This window comes from Hippopotamus amphibius, chromosome 9 (assembly GCF_030028045.1).
Source record: "Hippopotamus amphibius kiboko isolate mHipAmp2 chromosome 9, mHipAmp2.hap2, whole genome shotgun sequence".
Taxonomy (NCBI): Eukaryota; Metazoa; Chordata; class Mammalia; order Artiodactyla; family Hippopotamidae; genus Hippopotamus; species Hippopotamus amphibius.
The window spans coordinates 114,068,997-114,088,747 of record NC_080194.1 but is presented as its reverse complement, the minus strand read 5'-3'; the positions used below and the strand labels follow the sequence as shown (position 1 = coordinate 114,088,747).

Sequence of the window (19,751 nt, the reverse complement as noted above, 5' to 3'; positions counted from 1 at the left end):
TGAGAAGCTCTGAGAAGTTACCGGTTATGTCTCAGAAAAAGGTCTTAGGAATCACTGCAGATTTTCACCTGAAGACCACCTCAGTGTAATGTAAAAAAGTCAGTTTAACACTGACTTTAGGGGAAATGAGTACATGTTCAATTTTTTTTTTTAAGATCGAGAATGCCTTTAGGGTCCGGAGTATATTCTAATCTGAATAGTGGCCCTGGGGGAGAGACCGCCACAGTATGATTTTTCCCGAGAATGGATTCTGGAAACATCTGTAGCATCTGCACACAGTGAAACAACTTTCCTTAATGTTGACAGCATATTTTCCAGGCGCATTTGCTTTGAAAAGCGGTCTTTTTAAAGTTCTGCATAAGCTGTGCTTACCCTATCTATACAACCAGGGCCTAAAGTTGGGGCATGCCAAGTCCTGTTAACCTCCTGGGGCCCAGTGGATTATTTAGAAGCTAATATAGTCATGGAAACAAGCCGTCACAGGCCACCAAGAAGGGCAGCCTCAGAAAGAGCCTCTCGGGGAGGCTCTGCCACAAATAACAAGCTCCTCCAGGCGATGGGCTGTACCCTGGGTAGCTCCGTGCCAGGCTGAACAACAGAGTTACACGAGAGAGGGGTGGCCAGCCAGCGCCAGGCATACCTCCTGTAAGGAAAACTGTGAGGAAGAGCAGTGTGAAATGACTGTGTGTGTGTGCGTGCGCACGTGTGCATGTGTGTTTGCAAGCAGGTGTGTTTGCAAGCACAACGTTAAGTTTCTGGTGTTTGCAGCTGGCAGAATGAATGTCACACTTTGGTTCATTCAACTTTTTATCATTCCCTATCATACCATTTTGGAACTAGCACCAACACGCCATGTGACCTTGGGCAAACTAACAACTCGGAACATTAATTACCTCTTCTGTAAAACAGGAGAACTATTATTAGTATTTACACCTCACAGGACAGTAGAGAGAATTAAATAACATAAGCAAATAATATGGTGCCTGGCATGCAATGCATGTTCTACAAATAGAAGCTATTATTATTATTATTAAGAAAATAACCAAAAAATGTTAACCCTAAACCCCAAGGCTGGTAAAACATGCAAACGGCAGGCCAAACCCTTCCCAACTGGCTTCAGTCAGGGCTATTGACAAAGAAGAGCTAACAACCCCCAGTATCTGCTCTACCAGTTCGCCTGCTGCAGAGCTGCTCCCATGCCCTCCTGATTCTAAAGGCCAGAGAAGAACGAACCCATCGCAGGAAAGTCTAAAGCCATTTTTTTCTAGCGTACTACCTGGTTTAAAGGACACAGAGAAATAGTCTAATTGCTAAGGGTTTTTAAAAAGTCCTACCTCCTTGTTCCAAATTAGCTTCTTTTCTCTCACTGAAACACCTCTTTGGAATATCCTGTCACAGCCTCATCTTTTACCTCCCCCACAGCTCCTTTTTAATCATGATTTTTTTTTTTTTAATTTTCCCTGTTTAGAAACGGAGAGAGAGGAAGCAGCAGGGAGGGGGCAGTGGAGAAATCATATTCTGACAACAAAGAAAGCAGTAATTAAATATTAGTCCAATTTTTTCTGAATGTTAAATTAGAAAATAAAAGCCAGTTTACCTGACCCTGAAGTAACTATAAACTGCTGTAACCCCAGATAAACTTCTAAATTGTCCTGAAGAACTGGGAACTGAAAATAAAGAAACAAAGATTAAAAAAAAAAAAACCATAAATGGGAATCGTAACAGCATTTCAACATTGAAAAAGTACCTATGGAGGGAGGAGCAGGATAAAAAACTTTTCTCTGGGAACCTTTATATGTGGCTAAGAAGAGATGGAGCCCTTCAGTGCTTCCCACCCCCGGCAATTTCTACAATTGAAACCACCAGTTAACATTTGGGATAAGAAAGAAAATAACACACCAGTTTGATAATTTCTCTAAACAAAGCACTGGGTGCTGGATATGACTACTATGTTCTTAAAAGAGGACATCAAGCCCCCAAATGATCTACACCTTCTAGAGCTCTGAGACAGGGCCTACCTCCCTTCAAGTCCAAGAAAAACCCGGCCTTTGAAAGAAATAGCAGATATGCCTTATTAAAGTGCATGGTACAGTGAAAAGGCTGCCAAATTATTTGGAGTCAGTTTGCCTTACTCATTTAGCAGACAGGACCTTCATAACCAGAGCTCTACCTTTTCTTTCTAAAGCAGCTAACTCACCATTAAGATAAAATTAAGACATTAATGCGACAGGTCCCTAAGAAAGGCAGATGGCAAAATCAAATGGCACTTTCCATAAGAGAACACAAGATATAGCTGGGCTGTGCAATGCAAAGCTGAGCCCAATAAATTGTCTTGCCTTTAGAGAAGAGATGGAATTAATGAAATCTCCTCAAATAACAAACACCACTTAGTAAATGAAATCAGTCCTTATGACTAAGGATTCTAAGCACATAAAGAGACAGAGAGTGCCCAGCAAATAATTTGCCAACAGTGAGCTTTACAAAGCCTAATTTTTCAACAATGTAATTTTTATAAATAAATCTTCCACTTGGTTTAGCCACTTCTGAGCTACTGATGAAAAGTATTAATAAAATTTACATTACACCCAAGAGTTTAGGAAAGAAAAACAGAGCTTTCAAAAGCTGATTTTAAAATATCTGGGGGGAAATGTTAACATTTTTAAATTTGAAGGTCGGTTATGGTAATTATTATTCTGTTTAAAATACATACATTTTATAATACTGGTGAGCAAAAAAGCCTTACTACTCATGCTATGTGCAGGGAAATAATTAGGCTCTTCGTTCCCCTCCAAGGGGTGAGTTACCAGTGTTGAGAAGGCGTGTGTGGGAAGGAGCTCCATCACTTTGGCCACTACCTCCAAGCTCTGGCGTAAGTACCGCTGCCACTCTGTCTGCTGCTGTGGGGCAAACACAGAAGGATCAGCTCTCCCAGACAGGCAGAGTCTCATCATCTTCTCTGCCAACCTGTCCTCAACTTCAAGTCCACTCTCAGACAGAAATATGTGAAGAAACAGCAAATGATGGAACCAGGTTATCTGGTACTTTTAAAAGGCCAAGCTAAAAAAAAATTTTTTTAATCCAATGAATTAATTTCACAAGAAGCTATTTCCTTAAAAAGCAAATGATCCACACAGAATGACCTACTTTTCTCTATAGTGAGAGGAATGAGAGATTTTTAAAAGCCACTTGTGAAATGCTCGAGTCCCCTTTGCATCATCCCAACTACAGGAATTGGTCATTCATTACCACCTTCTGAGACAGCCCATTACTAAGCGCATTTAAGCATAACTGACCACACCAGTGCCACGCAAAGTACGGTCTACAGACCGGCAGCATCCGCATCTCCTGGTGGTTTGTCAGAAATGCAAATTCTGTGCCCCTACCCAAGACCTCCTGAATCAAAGTCTGTTTAACAAGCTGTCCCAGGCTAAAATATAACCAAGCACCTAATATCCAAAAGGCACGTGGCCAGTACATCCACGTGTGCTACCCACATGTAACTGTCAACACAGGTCAGTTCAGGCATATCCTCCCCCTTCGGGGAGATGAAGAAATTAAAGCTCAGAGAAATTCAGTGACCAGACCTCCATCTCCTTCCTACCCAAGGCTGCAGAGATTCAAATCCAGGCCATCTGGTTCCAAGTACAAGGCTATTTCTAACCCAAATATGGCTACCCTCAAGGTCTTGACCACACCACAGTGGCTGTTATTTTGAGAGACATACCAGTGACCTGAAATTTTTGAAACGCATGGTGCTTAAGAAAAAGGAGCACCGGAGTTGTGTTCTTAAAGACATTTTCCTTACCACTGCTGGGCACACCAGCATCAACAAATTCAAGATTGATTTTAAGAGATATCAGTTTATAAAATACATGTAGTCAAAAGAGATGTCCTTTCATTCTAGTCTTATCAGTTAAGTATCTCTTTAACTGTTTCCACCAGCATCCAGCTAGCTTTTATTTGTTGCTCAGAGTGTGGGTGCAAGGCAGGGGAAATAGGAAATACTAAACCACTTTTCACTGTACATATGGTTTCTCTACTTATATCTCTGGTCCACAGAGGTAAATGCCTGTAAAACTTCTTTTTACGGTTAATGAACCCAAAGAGACCAGTAGGATACAAATTTCAAATGCGTAACTTAAACCAGAAGACCACTCTGACTTAAAAATAGCCTCCAAAACAAAGGGCTACGGGTTCCAAGTCTCCATTTTCAATTCATACCACAGCATGACAATGATTGAGGTCAATTAGGGTGTGCCGCTTACATCGTCATCCAGAGTCTCGTCATCCAACTCCTCCAATTGGGCCTGGTTGTATCTGAACTGGATTCGATTCAACACCTCCGTGAGCAAGAGAACTAGGGCGTCTTCGTACCTATGTGGCAGGGAGAAATTCAACGTCAGATGAAAGCAGGCTTATAGCCTAGGATTTCAAAAAGGCCTCCTGCTCTGAGAAGGGAATGGTATCTGTGTTGGATCACCATACACAAGAAGCGTCTAAATAAACTTAGTTTACGGTTTGGCAAGCACTATGTGAGAGTGAAACAGTAGCAGGGGTGTTTATTTAACTATGTTCCAGGCACCTTCTTGATGGATTTAAACTTTTATCATTATATAATGTCCTTCTTTGCAGCAATTTTTGTCTGAAAGTCTATTCTGTCTGATATTAGTATAGCTACCCCTTGCTCTCTTTTGGTTATTGTCTGCATGGAATATTTTTTTCTATCTTTTTACTTTAAACCTATTTGTGTCTAAAATTCAAGTGAGTCTCTTGTAAACAACATGTAGTTGGATCATGTTTTTTAATCCATTTTGCCAATCTTTGCTTTTTATCTGGAGAAGTTAACCCTTTACATTTAATGTAATTACCAATAAGGAAGGCCTTACTTCTGCCAGTCTGCCATTTATTTTCTCTATGTTATATCTTTTGTTCCTCCATTCCTCCAGTTCTGCCTCCTTTTGTGTTAAACAGATATTTTCTAGTGCACTATTTTAATTCCCTTGCCATTTCTTTTACCATATATATTTTAAGTTTTTTGCTCAGTGGTTGCCCTGAGAATTGTAAGTACTATATATAAATATCTATTAATTCAATGATTCAGTCCTTTTAACAACTATGAGAGATAGGTGGTATCACTGGTACTTTTCTGATGAGGAAACTACAAGTAACAGAAGTTAAATAAACTGCCCAAGGTCACAGAGCTAGCTGGCTTGAACCTAGGGCTCCTTAACACAACATCTCCTGTTCTTCTCTCTACACATAAACCACCAACAGGCTTGGAGCCTGCACCACCCACTCTGGAAAACCTAAGTTCTAGTCAACTTTCAAGAACACTTAAAACCTAAAAGAAGAGATGGAAAAAGCCTAGGGAAACCCTGACCCTTTGATCTATGTCTAAGAATAATTTCTAAAAGAAACATTTGGAGCCCTAGGCTTGGATACTTCCCACATGTGATAAGAACCTAACTCAGAAGATACCAAAGTTGTATGCAACAGTTGCTACCAACAAGGGTCAACAAACCACTAATTTTCAAGAAAAAAATCAAGCAGCCTAAATGCTTGTCTGTCCTGAAATGTTTCTAAGAGAAGTTCAGGGCTCGTGTTACAAAGCAAACCACCCATGTTGTTTATTCGGCTCTTAGCGCCAGTCCACTCTCCACAGTCTGTGATGCTGGGACTCAGGCTACACAAAGCACATTTCTCTTCAGCCTGTTAGGGGCACCGGAGGAAAACCGGAAGGCAGAAGGAGGGGCGAAGTGACCCCATCCTTCCTGAGGGCTTGCTATCCTCGCCAGTGCCACCCCAACAACAGTCACCTGGCAGCAATAATTGATTCCAGCTTCCACAGTCCCCAAACCAGCCCCATCATGCACTCCCGAGGGTGCTAGCAGCAGCCAGGGTATATCGTCTCCTCAAAGGATTAAGTCCCAGCTCCCTGGGGCCACTCCTCTGAGCTCCTGTGGCAGCTGGGTGATACCCTCTCCCCAGAGATCTGAGCTCTAGCTGCATGGAGGCCGTCCCTCTGACATTTGAGATTTCAATGACCCCAACACCTCTTTCCTGTGTGCCCCCAGCCCTAGAGGTGGAGCTGCTTCCCACAGTTATCATCTGTGTTGTCTCAGTGGTCAAGGACATGTGAAAAGAAGACATTTGGTGGGACATCCGGGAAAGCTTCTTTTGTCTAACCTCTCCCTCTTATTCCTGCTGTCTGAATCATGGGTGTGATGTCTAGAGACTCAGCATCCATCTTTGACCATAAAGGACCACGCAGATGGAAGCCATGCCTAAGGCTGGTAGAAGACACCCAAAATACTAAACGACTTATGAAGAAAAGGGAGACGCTGAACATTTGTCAAGGGAAAGACAATCAACAGGTTGTCACAGATCACACAGGTGCTGGAATTACGAAGATTTTTAAAGCAGCCACTACAACCATCCTCCCATGACATTCTTCAGCTGGAAGGTGTTTTGGACTGAACTGTGTCCACTCAAAATTCATATGTTGAAGCCCTAACTCTCAGTGTGACTGTATTTGGAGATAAGGCCTATAAAAGTTAAGTGAGATCGTAAGGGTGGCACAGGCCTTATGCCCTATGAAGAAGAGGAGGAGACACGAAGAAGTATGGGTGTGCTCACTCTCTCCCTGCTCCCCATTCTTGCACAGAAAAGAGGCCATGTGACAACAGAGAGGGAAGGCAGCATCTGCAAGCCAGGGAGAGAGCCCTCACAAGAAACCAAACCTGCCAGCACCCTGACCCATGACTTCCAGTCTCCGGAAGTAGGAGAAAATTAACTTCTGTTGTTTAAGCCACTCAGCCAGTGGTATTTTGTTATGGCAGCCCAAGCTGATTAATATAGAAGGTAAATGATAATGAGAAAGAAACCTGGAACTTCAAGAATGAAGGGAAAGCAAGAAAATTGGCAAATCTCTGGGTAAATACAACAGATTGTTTCCCTGTTGTTTCTCTTCAGATCTTTAAAATATGAATGCTGGATGAAATAAAAATAGAACTTTGTCTGATGGGGTTTTCAGTGTACACAGATATAAAATATATGGCAACCTCAATACAAAGAAAGGAAGGCAAAGGATCTGTATAGTGGTGAGGATTCTACATCACACTTGAAGTGGTAATATGTTAACTTGAAAAGTTAAATATATATGTATTTTAAGATATAGAGCAACCACTTAGAAAACTCAAATAAAAAGATACAGTCAAACACTCAAGAGATACAGTGAAGAGGTAAACTTGTGTGAAATTAACAACAGTCTCAAAATAAATGAAGCAAAAAATGATAGAACTGAAAGGAGATGTAGGAAAATCAACAATTATACTTTTGAGAGAATTCACCTCTCTCAGTAACTGATAGAACAAACTAGATAAAGAAAACATGTAGAACACTATCTATCAACCAACCTAACCTAAGTGACATATCTAGAACACCCCACCCAACAACAGCAGAATGAAGCACTCTTTTCAACTGCACAGTAAACAATCACCGAGAAGACTAGGTCATAAAACAAACCTTAACAAAATGAAAAGCACCATAATCACAAAATATGTTTACAGATTATAATAAACTAGAAAACAAAAACAAGAAGACATATGGAAAAATCCCCAAATATTAGGAAATTAAACAACAAAGAGGAACTCAAGAGAAATTACAAGATATTTTAAATTGAATGAAAAGGAAACTACAACATATTAAAATCTGATAGATAAAAGCTAAAACTGTGCTCAGAGGGAAACTTACAGAATAAAATGCGTAAATATACAATGGAAATAAACCTACAGACTTGTGCGGCTCAAGCCACAAATGTGATTCCAAAAGCACCCCAACTTCTTCTGAGAGTTAAATAAAATTATACATGTTAAGGCGACTACACAGTAGGTGCTTAGTAAACATACGATGAATGAAAGAACAAGAGAACAAACGATGAATAAACACAAAGGCAATAAATAAACAAAACTATAAGTCAGATAACTACAAAGCACTGACGCATAATCCTAGATAGCTTTTTCAACTCAATGAAACAACTAAGATCCCATTCACTTGCTCTCTGGGGCAGTCAATGGCATGAATTTCTTGCAGCAAGAGCTAGAAAGCTACTGGAGCCCTGATATAAACCTAGTTAATACCTTTTATTAACTATTAAAATGTCATGTGTCACAATGGCACTTCCTCTTTATTAAGCAGAAAAACCACTCAGAAAAAAAGGGCAGCAATTTTTCTCACGCTTACACACATTTGTTTACAGTCCAGTCTAACGTCACCCAGAATCCCTGGCAGGTCTGTGGCCAGCACTTGCCAGTACTCTCGTGACAAAGGGGTGGGTTCATAGGACACAACTCAATAACTTCAGGTTGCTTAACTCACTTCAGGTTTCCTCATCTTCCTGTAAAAGCAAGTTTCTACACAGGTGTCTCCCTTCACATTGACAAGGGAGAAGGGAGTGAGAGAGAGAGAGAGAAAAGGGACGAGAACCAATAGTTATTTACTGAACACCTACTCTCAGCCAAGGTACTTTACACACACTAGTTCATTTAATTTGCTCGACAACTTGTAAAAGTAGGAACAACCATTTGTACCTGTCCCAAAGTACAAAGAGGAGAAAAGGAGACTGAAATCTAGGTCTTCCCACACCACCGATTCAAAATGGCAAACCTGGACAGTGAACCACCCCCCCCCCGCCCCAGCAATTTTGTTTAGCTGGGTATGCTACAGAACATTTATTCCATTAACATTGGGACTCAAATTCTCTAAGTTCCCACCAGCTCTGATCGAGAAACTCTTGTGCTGAACAAGGAACATGCAGAGCTCCCATTTCCAAGCTCCTAGGACCAAAAATAAATCCATGTACATTTGTGCTTCTAAATTCGTAGCCTACAATGCCTACCACTCTGTTGTGATGAATGATGCAAAACCTTTAAACCACAAGGGACAGGAACTGAATGCTGTCTCTGTGACTTAACCACACCTACGTTTCCCATTTAAGATACCAAGAAAACATTCTTGACTACTTCCTGCAAGATCAGTTGCTTCTGAAATTCTGGCTCAAGCCAAAAAAGCCCCCCAGCTTCTTTCAGATATATTTTATCAGATGAAAAATATCTGATTGCATTTACATGCTCTTCATTAAAATGAATGTGGTAATTATCTGTAGCCAGTGCTCTTTATCAGCTGCTTCTGCAAAACAGTGTATCTCTAATATACTGGGATCTCTAATATAACCTAGAGCAGTGGTTGCCAGACTTTCAAAACTTTCATTTGAAATTTTTTCAGTACACGCTTATATAAATAAGAGGTGACAGCAAAAATATGTATGTTAAAGTTCAACTAGTTTCTCTGCGCACCTCAGCAGACTACACTCTTCTTTGTAATCTACTACCTTAGACCACTAGAGGGTGTCTGATTGACAAGTAGTTCCCCAAATGATGGTTACCATTTAACGGCATAAACCACACACCACCTTTGAAGTTTTGGGGGGGGGTTGTTGTTTTTAAAGGCATAAACGTATTACACGTGTATGTTTAAAAAAAAAAAGTCATGAAAAATTAGAAAGCCTTATTTAGGATAATAAACAAATGATCAATGAGAAAAATCCCTAGTTGTTTTTTTTTTAATTGGCGTATAGTTGCTTTACGATATTGTGTTAATTTATACTGTACAGCAAAGTGACTCAACTATCCATATACATATATCCCCTCTTTTTTGGATTTCCTTCTCATTTAGCTCACCACAGAGCACTGAGTAGAGTTCCCTGTGCTATACAGTAGGTTCTCATTAGTTATCTATTTTATACATAGTATCAATAGTGGATCTATGTCAATCCCAATCTCCCAATTCATCCCACCCCCAGTGTCTAAAGTGGTCAGCCAGAACCACTGACAACTGTGACAACAGATGACAGATGCCTGGGCAGGCAGGACAACATCTTCAAGTGGTCTGAAGGCCTTTGCTGTCCAGGGACCCGGTCACTTAACTCCATGGTCACCACTTCAGTCAAACAACAGCAACATCTTCTATTGCTTATTATTACTGTGTGGTCATTACCGTGTCCATTTATTGAGTGCCTAACGTGATCGATATTGTGCCAGGTATTTTATACAGATGATTTCCTTGAATCTTAGCCATTCTGCAAAAGAGGTATTAGTATGCTCATTCTGTAAGAGGAAATGTGATTACCATACAACTTGACCAAAAGTAACACTGCTACCATGAAGCAGAAAAGGAATTTAAACTGCACCACTGCTCCTTCTATTGGTGCAATAATCTGCACAAGTACATGTCTTCTCAATGGAACCATATTCTCCACACCTAAAGCACAACTGCACTGTGCTTTAAAAAGCATTTTCATGTTAATCATTTCCTCAGTTTATTCTTCCAACAAGCCTAAGAGATGTGACAGAACATCTACCACTTAAATATAGCAAAATCAGGCACAGTCCCAGCATCAAAGGATGCGACTGCTCAGCCTACAAGAAAGAGAATTTGGCGGAAGTGCCTTTTCTTTGAAGAATCTCATTCAACAACACAATTACTCACAGTTGGCAAATTCACCAAAAACAGGATCTACTGTTGTGCAAGAAGGTTTCCGATACACAAATATACTACCCATAACCACATGTGACCTGACAACGTAACAAGCTGGAAGCTATTTTGCAATCACAAAAATAGTTTTGGGAATGAGTGCAAATGCTTAAACTTGGAATGCAAATACTGTTTAGAATTTTAAAAACTCATAAAACCTCAGCAATGAAAAGGTTTTAGAGGTTCAGCCCAACTCTCTCCAGATGCGCGGACTTCTCACCACCTCCATTTGGCACATTTCTGGGGAAGGGGCATTCACTCTCTCCACCATCAACCACTAATACTATTTACTGAGCATTTGTAATGTGCCGAGCGTTCTAGATATATTAGCTTCAAATAATTGGATATATAACGACCACAGTGTACAGGAAACATACCTTCTGCCTGCAAACAAGAAAAATAGGCTTGAGAAACATGTTGGGAAAAAAACATTTCCCCATTTTCTGTTTTTTAAAATAAAGTAAGAAGTACAAAATGATTATCTCTGGATTGTGGGATTATAGATAACCTATCTTCTTTATATTTTTCTATCTTTGCTAGTTTTTAAAATAGTTTTTCTTTCCCTGCCAAGTATTTGCTATTTTATTTGGGAAATTTTCAAGCACTTACAAAGGGAGGGAGGATAAAATGAACCCCAAGTTCCTATCAAATAAGTTCAACATCAATTATCAACACATGGCCAACTCACTTTCCCTCTATCCCCAGGGATTATTTTAAGGCAAATCCAGATATCACATCATTTCATCCAATAAATACTTCAGCTTGTATTTCTAAAATAAGGGCCATGAGGGGAGGAGGGGGACCATAAAAGTATTATCATACCTAAGAAATTAACAATACATATTACTTTTTAAATCAGAAAAATGTTTTTAAAAAATGAAATATTTAAGGGGAAAAAAGAAGAAAACGCTCAGTGGCATTACTACCTAAACAGCTTACATGATTCAACCTCACTAAAGAGATCTGACTGCATGGTTGCCTCTTTAGGCCACAAGAAAAAGTGACAAAAATGTCTATTTCTCGTTACCAACGTTTCTGCGGTTTACCTGTTGAGAACTGCTTCCTTGTCTCCCAGACGGCTTTTAATTTTACTTGTCAGATAGTCCAAAAAGAGCGTCCAGATATCCAAACAAGAGAAGTAACCTTCATGAGTAGGCTATGGTGCAAAAGAAATCCAGACAATGAAGTTACTTAATGCAACTACTCCTTAGAAACACACCCACCAGTGTTTACTTCCACCAGAATGCTATAACCATAAAAGCCTAAGTTCCCTTGGCATCTTGGGAAGCACAGTTGCTGTCTTTTATTCGGTCTTCATGATTGAGCCCTGAAGAACCTAACAAGACAAGGGTACCATGGAACACATCATTAAGGAGACACTGTACTATGCAGGGCAAACCAATTTACAAAATAAGCCAAGCGAACAGCTATCTTAAAATCTGAGACTGTGACGCAGAGAGCTCTTACAGATCATCCAATTCAAATCTGTTTCTGAGAAAAGGAAATTGAGATCCAGAGATATATTCAAGGTCGGGGTAGGAGCAGGTCCCTTCACCCCCAGCCAATGCTCTTTCTACATACTATTACAAAACCAAAACTAAGTTTCAGTGGCTTCAAAATGACAAGTTTACACATTTGAACATTAGGGAAGTAACATCTGCAATCTTCCAAAAAAAAGACTGAAAATGAGCTTGTTAAGTCTGACCCCAGGCTTTAGCTCAATCTGCAAAGTACAAGTGTACACAGGCTAACAGCAACCTCTCACCAGGTGTTGATAAGGACAAAGTGAGGAGAGAAGAGCAAACCTTTGTAGGGTCCTAGAGCCTGGACCACTGCACTGATCAACCTTCTCAAGAGCCTTGAGATTCTATTTCAAAATCCAGCCACTATATTCCCCAATATCTAGTCCTTCTCATACATACTCAGTTTCACCTGTGCCCCACCCCTCCCAATCCCTTATATAGCCACTCAAATTCTTGCTACCTAAAAGAATTCTTTGGCTTTACTTGTGATTACTTCGTCCAACCACATATTTGGTGGCAGGATTAGATATGGAAAGAACTAATACCATCATCTTCTTGGGTCAGTTTCCTTCCATTTCTGATCCAAGGAAATCCAAAAGTTTACAAGGGCAGGTATGAAATTTGTCCAAGGGATAACTACCAATGACAGTGGTGGTGTACCCAGGCTGAGTCTGAGACAGAAGAACTATAAACTTAAAAAATGTGGCAGACTCCACTCACAACCCACAGGGCAGCCCTGGAACTGGACTGCTACAGCTCAATCAGGACCACTGGCAGGGCCATCCTCAGAACACGAAATGAACCAGAAGAATAAACAGAAAAAACAATTAATAAGCTGTGTGGAAACAATATGGGTAGCTTGTGGACAGGCACTCGACTTGCAGCGAGGAGATGCAGTCTTGTCCCAGCTTCGGTTTGCTGTGCTTCCAGTAAGGAAGTCACCCAGTCGCCCTTCCTTGGTTTGAAAATAAATACCTACCAGCTCGCTCACCAAATAATATAACTGATCAGATGCATGTGGAGGTGCTTTTGAGAAAAACCACCACATAAATCCAAGTGTTATGGCTATGTCAAAGTACTTTACAATTATACACATCTTTGTCATGTCTTTGAATCCAGAATTTACTACATGGCTCAAGGCTGGAAAAAATGCTGAGCACATATACCCTTTGTAGGACCTGAAACACCACCATTCACATCCATCTCTACAGGCCCCAGTGTGAGGTCTTATACGCTGCCCACAGTCTGGCCTTTGACAATTGCTCTGAGTGCAGACTGCGAAGGTCATAAAAGCGATAGGCTGATTGCACTTTTGGAGTCATACAACTTTGCAGAGCCCTTATGGACCCATTTTTAAAATGTACCCATACTCAGATTTACTCTTCAGATTCCAGAGCTGGTAAGTCAATAAAGAACCTGGCACGTTCCTTTAAGAAACTAATGATACTACTCTTCTCTCCAAGTGGTTTGTTTTCACTTGCATTGGTCTATTTGATCTTCACAATAGTCCTGGAAAGCAGAGAGCTGTTTTTCTTCTCGTTTTACAGATAATGAAACCAAGGCTCAGAAGTAACGTCACCTGCACAAGGTGACAAGATAAGGAACAAAACCAGAACTAGACTGCAGATCTTAAGAATCCCCCGGTCCAGAACCTTCCCCCTACGCCACACTATCTCAGGCATGTTTTAGGAACAAGGGTCAAAATGGAAACTGCAAAACCAAGAAGGAACTAGCGATGATACAGCAAGAGAAAGAGCAGGAAGACGGAAAACATACGCTTATACAGACACCTCAGGGGCTCATCAGTGGTGGAGGCAAACACCCGGTGAGCACTAGCCGCTGGAGGGACTGCGGCAGGACACTTAGGTGAAAGAAAAAAACGCAGGAAAAGAAACAGAAGAGAGGAAATGGTTGAAGGACGATACTACCACCATCTTTGTCTTATTACTATTCTTTAAAAATATGTTGACCAGTACTAATATTTCCATGAATTGTAGGGAAAAAAAGGCAAAGTACATTGAGAATAACCCTCTAAACAAGAGAAAAGACACATTTTCACATTTTACAGATAATTAAACTATGATAAAGGAAGAGCACACTGTTAATGAACAGGTGAGAACTTAAAGCTCTCTCTCGAGAGCAATTTAATTTCTTATTCTTAAATCTTATCCCAAAGAAATCTTTTACTACCAGCTCCCGGGCGCAGAGTGCTCCCTGCCAGCTTCTTCCCACCCCACCTCTTCAGCAAAGGGCAGCCTGCCCGGGAGCCCCTTCCAGGTTTCTGCCCCTCTGCCCAATGCTCAGAATCAACTTCTACCTGCACCTCAAGGTCACCAACTCCCACAGCCCACCGTCTGCACCCAGAAACCAAAGTCCTCACACAGGATGCCAGGAGAACACAGGGAGCTCAGCTGACAGCAACCTGCTCTGAGGGAGGAAGAGAGAAGCTTGCTGTTTGCTTCATGACCAATCTATTTCTTCTCCCAGTATATAAATAAAACATACATAAATACATAAAACCACCACTCTCAGTCCAATGGAGAATCAACCTGTAGGATTCCAGTGAAAGAATCACAGAAGATGAACATGGAAAGACCCTAAAGATGCCCACTGCAGTCTATCTCTTTAGAAAATTTAAAAGATTTGTCCAAGGACAGAGACCTAACAGAAATAACCAGAGCTCAAACACAGAACTTTTGGGTCCAGATCCAAAGAAGCAGGCATCAGACATGCGTACCTCAAAACATTTTTTTAGCTTTCTTATACACCATGTATACTAAAAAGGTCCCATTTTACAAAGGGAGGAAAACTGCAAGACATTTCATTCTGTTTTCCCAAATAAACCCCTCCTTTCTGCCCCCAGCACTGACTCCTTATCTGTCTTTCATTTCTGCTGCACTTATTCTAAAGTATCTATCAAATCCTTCCTTTTTTCCTGGTCCCCTTAAAGATCTCTCCAGATCCATCTCAAAGCTCTCCCACTTCTGATGTTTTTCTCCTACATCCTCACCCTCCTACATCTCATCACCTCTTCTGTCCCTTCTTAGGCCTGGTGAGCTCAGCGTGTTTCCTTCTTGCTCTGCATTCACAGGCCCCTCTATCTGACATCTTGTCACTTCTTTAATCTTTGATCCTCCTCCTCCACCCGTGCCCTTCCAAATCCCCTACTACATACACATACCCCTCCCAGCCTCCACCCTTACCTCTCCTCTAGCTTCATTAAGTTACAACATCAGTGACTGAAACAACCAAAAAAGATTACTTATAAAACCAGATGCCCTCACTGACCCAGCAGTTTCACCCCTGGTAATATACCAACAGAAGGAGCTACGCATGTACACCGAAAGGCAGGCACAAGAATGTTTACTGCAACATGATTCATGACCACCAAAAACTGGAAGTAGCCCAAATCAGCAATGGAGTGGCTTTACTAATGGCTTCCTATAAAACAATGAGAACAAACTACTGCCATACACAACGCAGATGAAGCTCAGAAACATAATGTTGAATGAAGAAAGTCAAACAAAAATCTACATTGTATGCTTGCATTTAGAGAAGTTCTAAAACAGGCACACTCATCTGGGATGTTAAAGTCAAGACTGGGGTTACTTCTGGGGAGGATGTGAAGGGGAGTGACTGGGAAGGACATGAGGGGATTTCTAGGGGTGCTGGTAATGTTCTATTTCTTGACTTAGGTGGTGGTTACATGGCTTGTTCATTTTGGGAAAACTCACAAAGCTGTACGTGTATGTTCTATGCACTTTTCCATGTGTGTGATACTTTGACAAAAAGCTTTTTATTTGTCTTAAATTTTTTTTTCTTTTCTTTTTCTTTTTTTTTTTTGGCTGTTCCACGAGGCTGGCAGGATCTCAATTCCCTGACCAGGGATTGAACCCGGGCCACAGCAGTGAAAGGAACTCCTGAAAAAGCTTATTTTAAAAAGACATGCAGGGACTTCCCTGGTGGCACAGTGGTTAAGAATCCACCTGCCAATGCAGGGGACACGGGTTTGAGCCCTGGTCCGGGAAGATCCCACATGCCGCAGAGCAACTAAGCCCTCTTGCCACAGCTACTGAGGCCCACACGCCTAGAGCCTGTGCTGTACAACAAGAGAGGCCACCACAATGAGAAGCACGTGCACCACAACAAAGAGTCCCCACTCACTACAACTAGAGAAAGCCTGCATGAAGCAACAAAGACGCAATGGAGCCAATAAAAATTTATTAAAAAAAAAAAAGACATACAGATGGGCACAAGTGATAGGGCATGACAGGAATGTCTAAAACTGAATCGTGATGATGGCTGCACAAGTCTATAAATCTACCGAACATCACTGAATTGTACAATGACAATGGGTGAATTTCATAGTAAGTAAATTTTATCTCAATAAAGCTGCTAAAATATATACAGAAATAAAAAATACTGGGTCACCAGGATGTAAATTCAGTGAAGGCAAGGACTGTGCCTATGAGGGTTACATACCTTGCTCCTGAAATACAACAGGAGCTCAAAAATCATTTGCCAAGTGGGGGAAACAACTGGATCCACCAACACTGAACTTCTGAGAGCTTTACTATGTACAGTCTCCTTGTGGAAAGTCTTAGTGACAGTTATAGGCTAGAACTAAAGGCCCTAACTTCAGCACTTTTCTGTATTTTGCTTCTCCAACATAACAGTGATTAACAGCAGACTCTATGGGTTCAAATCCTGGCTCCACCGCTTATTAGCTGTATGACCCTCAGCAAGTTATTCTTTGCGCCTCAGTTTCTTTATCTGTAAAATGGGGATGATAATAATATCTACCTCACAGGGTTGTTACGAAGGATAAATGTGTCAATCTTCATATAGTAAGCACTATATAAATGTTTGAGAAATAAAATAAAGAAGTTCTTTCTTCCGAAAATAACAAAGTAGACTTTCTGGGTGGGAAGGGATGGACATGGACAGTTCCAGTGCTTTACCTGATGAAATGTGTACTTGAACAAAAGTGTCAAAAACTCCACCACGGGGAACTGGGAGTAGGACTCAATCCTTCTTAGGTGAACACTCACAAAGAGCCGCAGAAAGTCAGTAAACTTCTCGATGTAGCTAAAGAAGACAAGACGACAAAAGGCGACAATGAGAAACTCAGCCACCTCCTTAGATGAGAACTCAAATTTAATCCAAATTTCTTTCAGTAAAAAGACTATAGATTTATAACATAGTTTCAGTTAAAAATATAAAGGCCTGCAACAATTACCTACAGGTCAGGCAACCCTTCATTCCTTTACCACCTGAAACATAGCAGAAAAGCAACTTTAATCCTCAGATACTATCTAGTAAGGCATCTTATAAGCTAGCGTCTTCATATTTTCTAACTCAGTGTTATGACCCAAGTAAAGTGAAAGGAAATGGTACTAAAAATGTCCATGTGCTGATCATCTGTCATTTCAATGTGGCAAGTCTGGAGGGCTGGTTTTCTTTGCTATGAAGCCAAAATACTAAAACGAATGTGCTTAAAACCCAAAAACAAAACAAGGCTATACGAAAGGCTTGGCATCCAGGTAAGATATATTCAGGCTTGCAACCTAATGTTCATGTCTTCTCCCCACCCTCTGGCTCCTGGTGCTAATTAAACATAGCACACCCCAATCCACTCTAAAAGTGATTTCACATGTCAGGGAGGAGGGCTGTTAGAGCTGGACAAGACTCAGGGACAATTTAGTGATGCTTCATTTTACAGATGAGGCCCAGAGAGATAAAGTGACTGGCCCAAGGTCACTCAGCCAGCTCATGGAAGAATGGGACTACCATCCACTCCCAATCCAGTGCTCTTTCTTTTCACATCACAGTGAATTCCCAATTCATTTGTATTCAAAACTCATTTCACAGAAGAGTGTGGGTCACAGCTGCAAGGATAAGAGATTTTTGTTATTAAATACACAGCACATCATCACTCTCACATCTCAGAAACTGTCATTTTAAGCCCCTAAATACCAAAAGGTGATTAGAAAATGAGATGGGCATACCTCCATAAATCACATTTCAGAGACTGATTAAAAAAGATAAAGATACACTAGGACTTAGCCAAACAGTAAGTGATGGCTAAAAGCAATTCTGAAACTCCTAAGTGCAAAAATCTGGGGCTTTTTTTGTTTGTTTGTTTTTAACGTAAAGACATATGAGATAATAAAGGGGAAGAAGATGACTACCCCTCAGAAGAGCAAAACTGGCCCATAAATAAAACGTCCCATATTGCTCCTGGGACCTAGCACCCTGAGGGTGGCCAATCTGTGTGGCCACCACACGTAGGTAAGCTGATTTGCAGCTTAAAAAAAAAAGTAATTTGTTTGATAAGGATCATGGGGCCAAATACCTGAAAAACGGCAAGAGGCACTAATCAACTGTTTTTAGAGACAGGAAAGTACAAGAAAAGTTCTCTCTGAGGCCTTCAGTTACTAATACTCAAGAGCGGGAACTCCTCCTTCTCGCTCAGCCTGTTACATTTTTACATGGTTATTCAAAGTCGTCAACCAGTTTGCTGCTCTTTGGGAAGATGCACTTAATTCCCTACCACCCATAAAAGAATAAGGAGAAGTCATGGGTCAAATATCACACGATCTCAATTTCATTTTGACCTCCAACCCAATTGTTTTAAAGAATACAAGCAAGACTGTTCGGTAGCTAAAATTCCAATTTTATTTCACCTCATTTTCTTTCCCTTGCCCACCTTCTGGTACAGGTGCCAATGAGCAGTAGAAAGTTAGAAAAAAAGCAGTAGAGGAGAAGAGAGGTAAGAAACCTGGTTAAGCAGCTCCTAAACAACTGAGAATGGACTTAGCTGTTTAGAATTAGTGGTAAGGGACCCAAGAGCCAGGAAGTAAGCACACAGTATTGTTCAAGTCACCTTTCTGCTTCCAGGCACCTCTCAGCTTTCACAGGGCAATAGGAAGCATAGGATTAAAATATAAAACCAAGAGCACAAAAGTTACACGTAACAAAATCAGTACATAGATCACCCATGATGACATTTTTATACCACCCAAATGTAAGCCGCGACAAACATTAGACTACAAGTAAAAGTCAGAACAACTGAAATCTGATGGTTGGTACAAGCAGTTGGGTTACTGTTGTGATTTTTTAAACATAGGAAAATACAGCCTTTCTTAACCCAAAGCTAGAAAGGATATAAACATATAAAGTTGTATGTTTGAATGCTGATGCTTTTGAAATCAAATAGAAAGCTATCACTAAATAATGAAAAATAAAACCAACATTTTACCATACCAGGTGAGTTCTTTTGTGATTATACAAAGAAAATTTCACACAAAGCTTCTTTACAATGAACCAAACCAAAATAATCTTATGTACCCATTCTTTCAACTTTAGAAAAACTTACTAAAGTTGCTAAATTTAAAAAGTACCAGAAGTGTCTTAACTTTAGGCACTTGACTTTATATCCTGATGCTTACTCTAAGGAAAAGGAAATGGCTTAACTCTATTCACTTAACAACAAAAACAAGCCAAGGAAAATTGATTAAAATACTAACAATTTTTGCTGCCAGACAATCTATAAATATTTAGTAATTCAATACAATTTATCTGCTTGAAAGTTTCTGAACATTCAACATAATGTTCTTAATATAGGCTTCCAATTTT

General features: G+C 40.5%; 1 protein-coding gene across 2 annotated transcripts in view; it reads right to left on the bottom strand.

The window, feature by feature from the left end:
* Positions 1-19,751, bottom strand: part of XPO6 (exportin 6) — a 104,260-nt gene that overhangs the window by 29,857 nt on the left and 54,652 nt on the right. For both annotated transcript variants that reach the window (XM_057747769.1, XM_057747768.1), the window contains 5 exons: positions 17,075-17,201; positions 11,637-11,746; positions 4,266-4,374; positions 2,805-2,897; positions 1,598-1,667 (listed from right to left, as the gene is read on the bottom strand). In XM_057747769.1, coding sequence (XP_057603752.1) covers positions 1,598-1,667; positions 2,805-2,897; positions 4,266-4,374; positions 11,637-11,746; positions 17,075-17,201 — 509 coding nt within the window. The remainder of the gene's footprint in view (positions 1-1,597; positions 1,668-2,804; positions 2,898-4,265; positions 4,375-11,636; positions 11,747-17,074; positions 17,202-19,751) is intronic.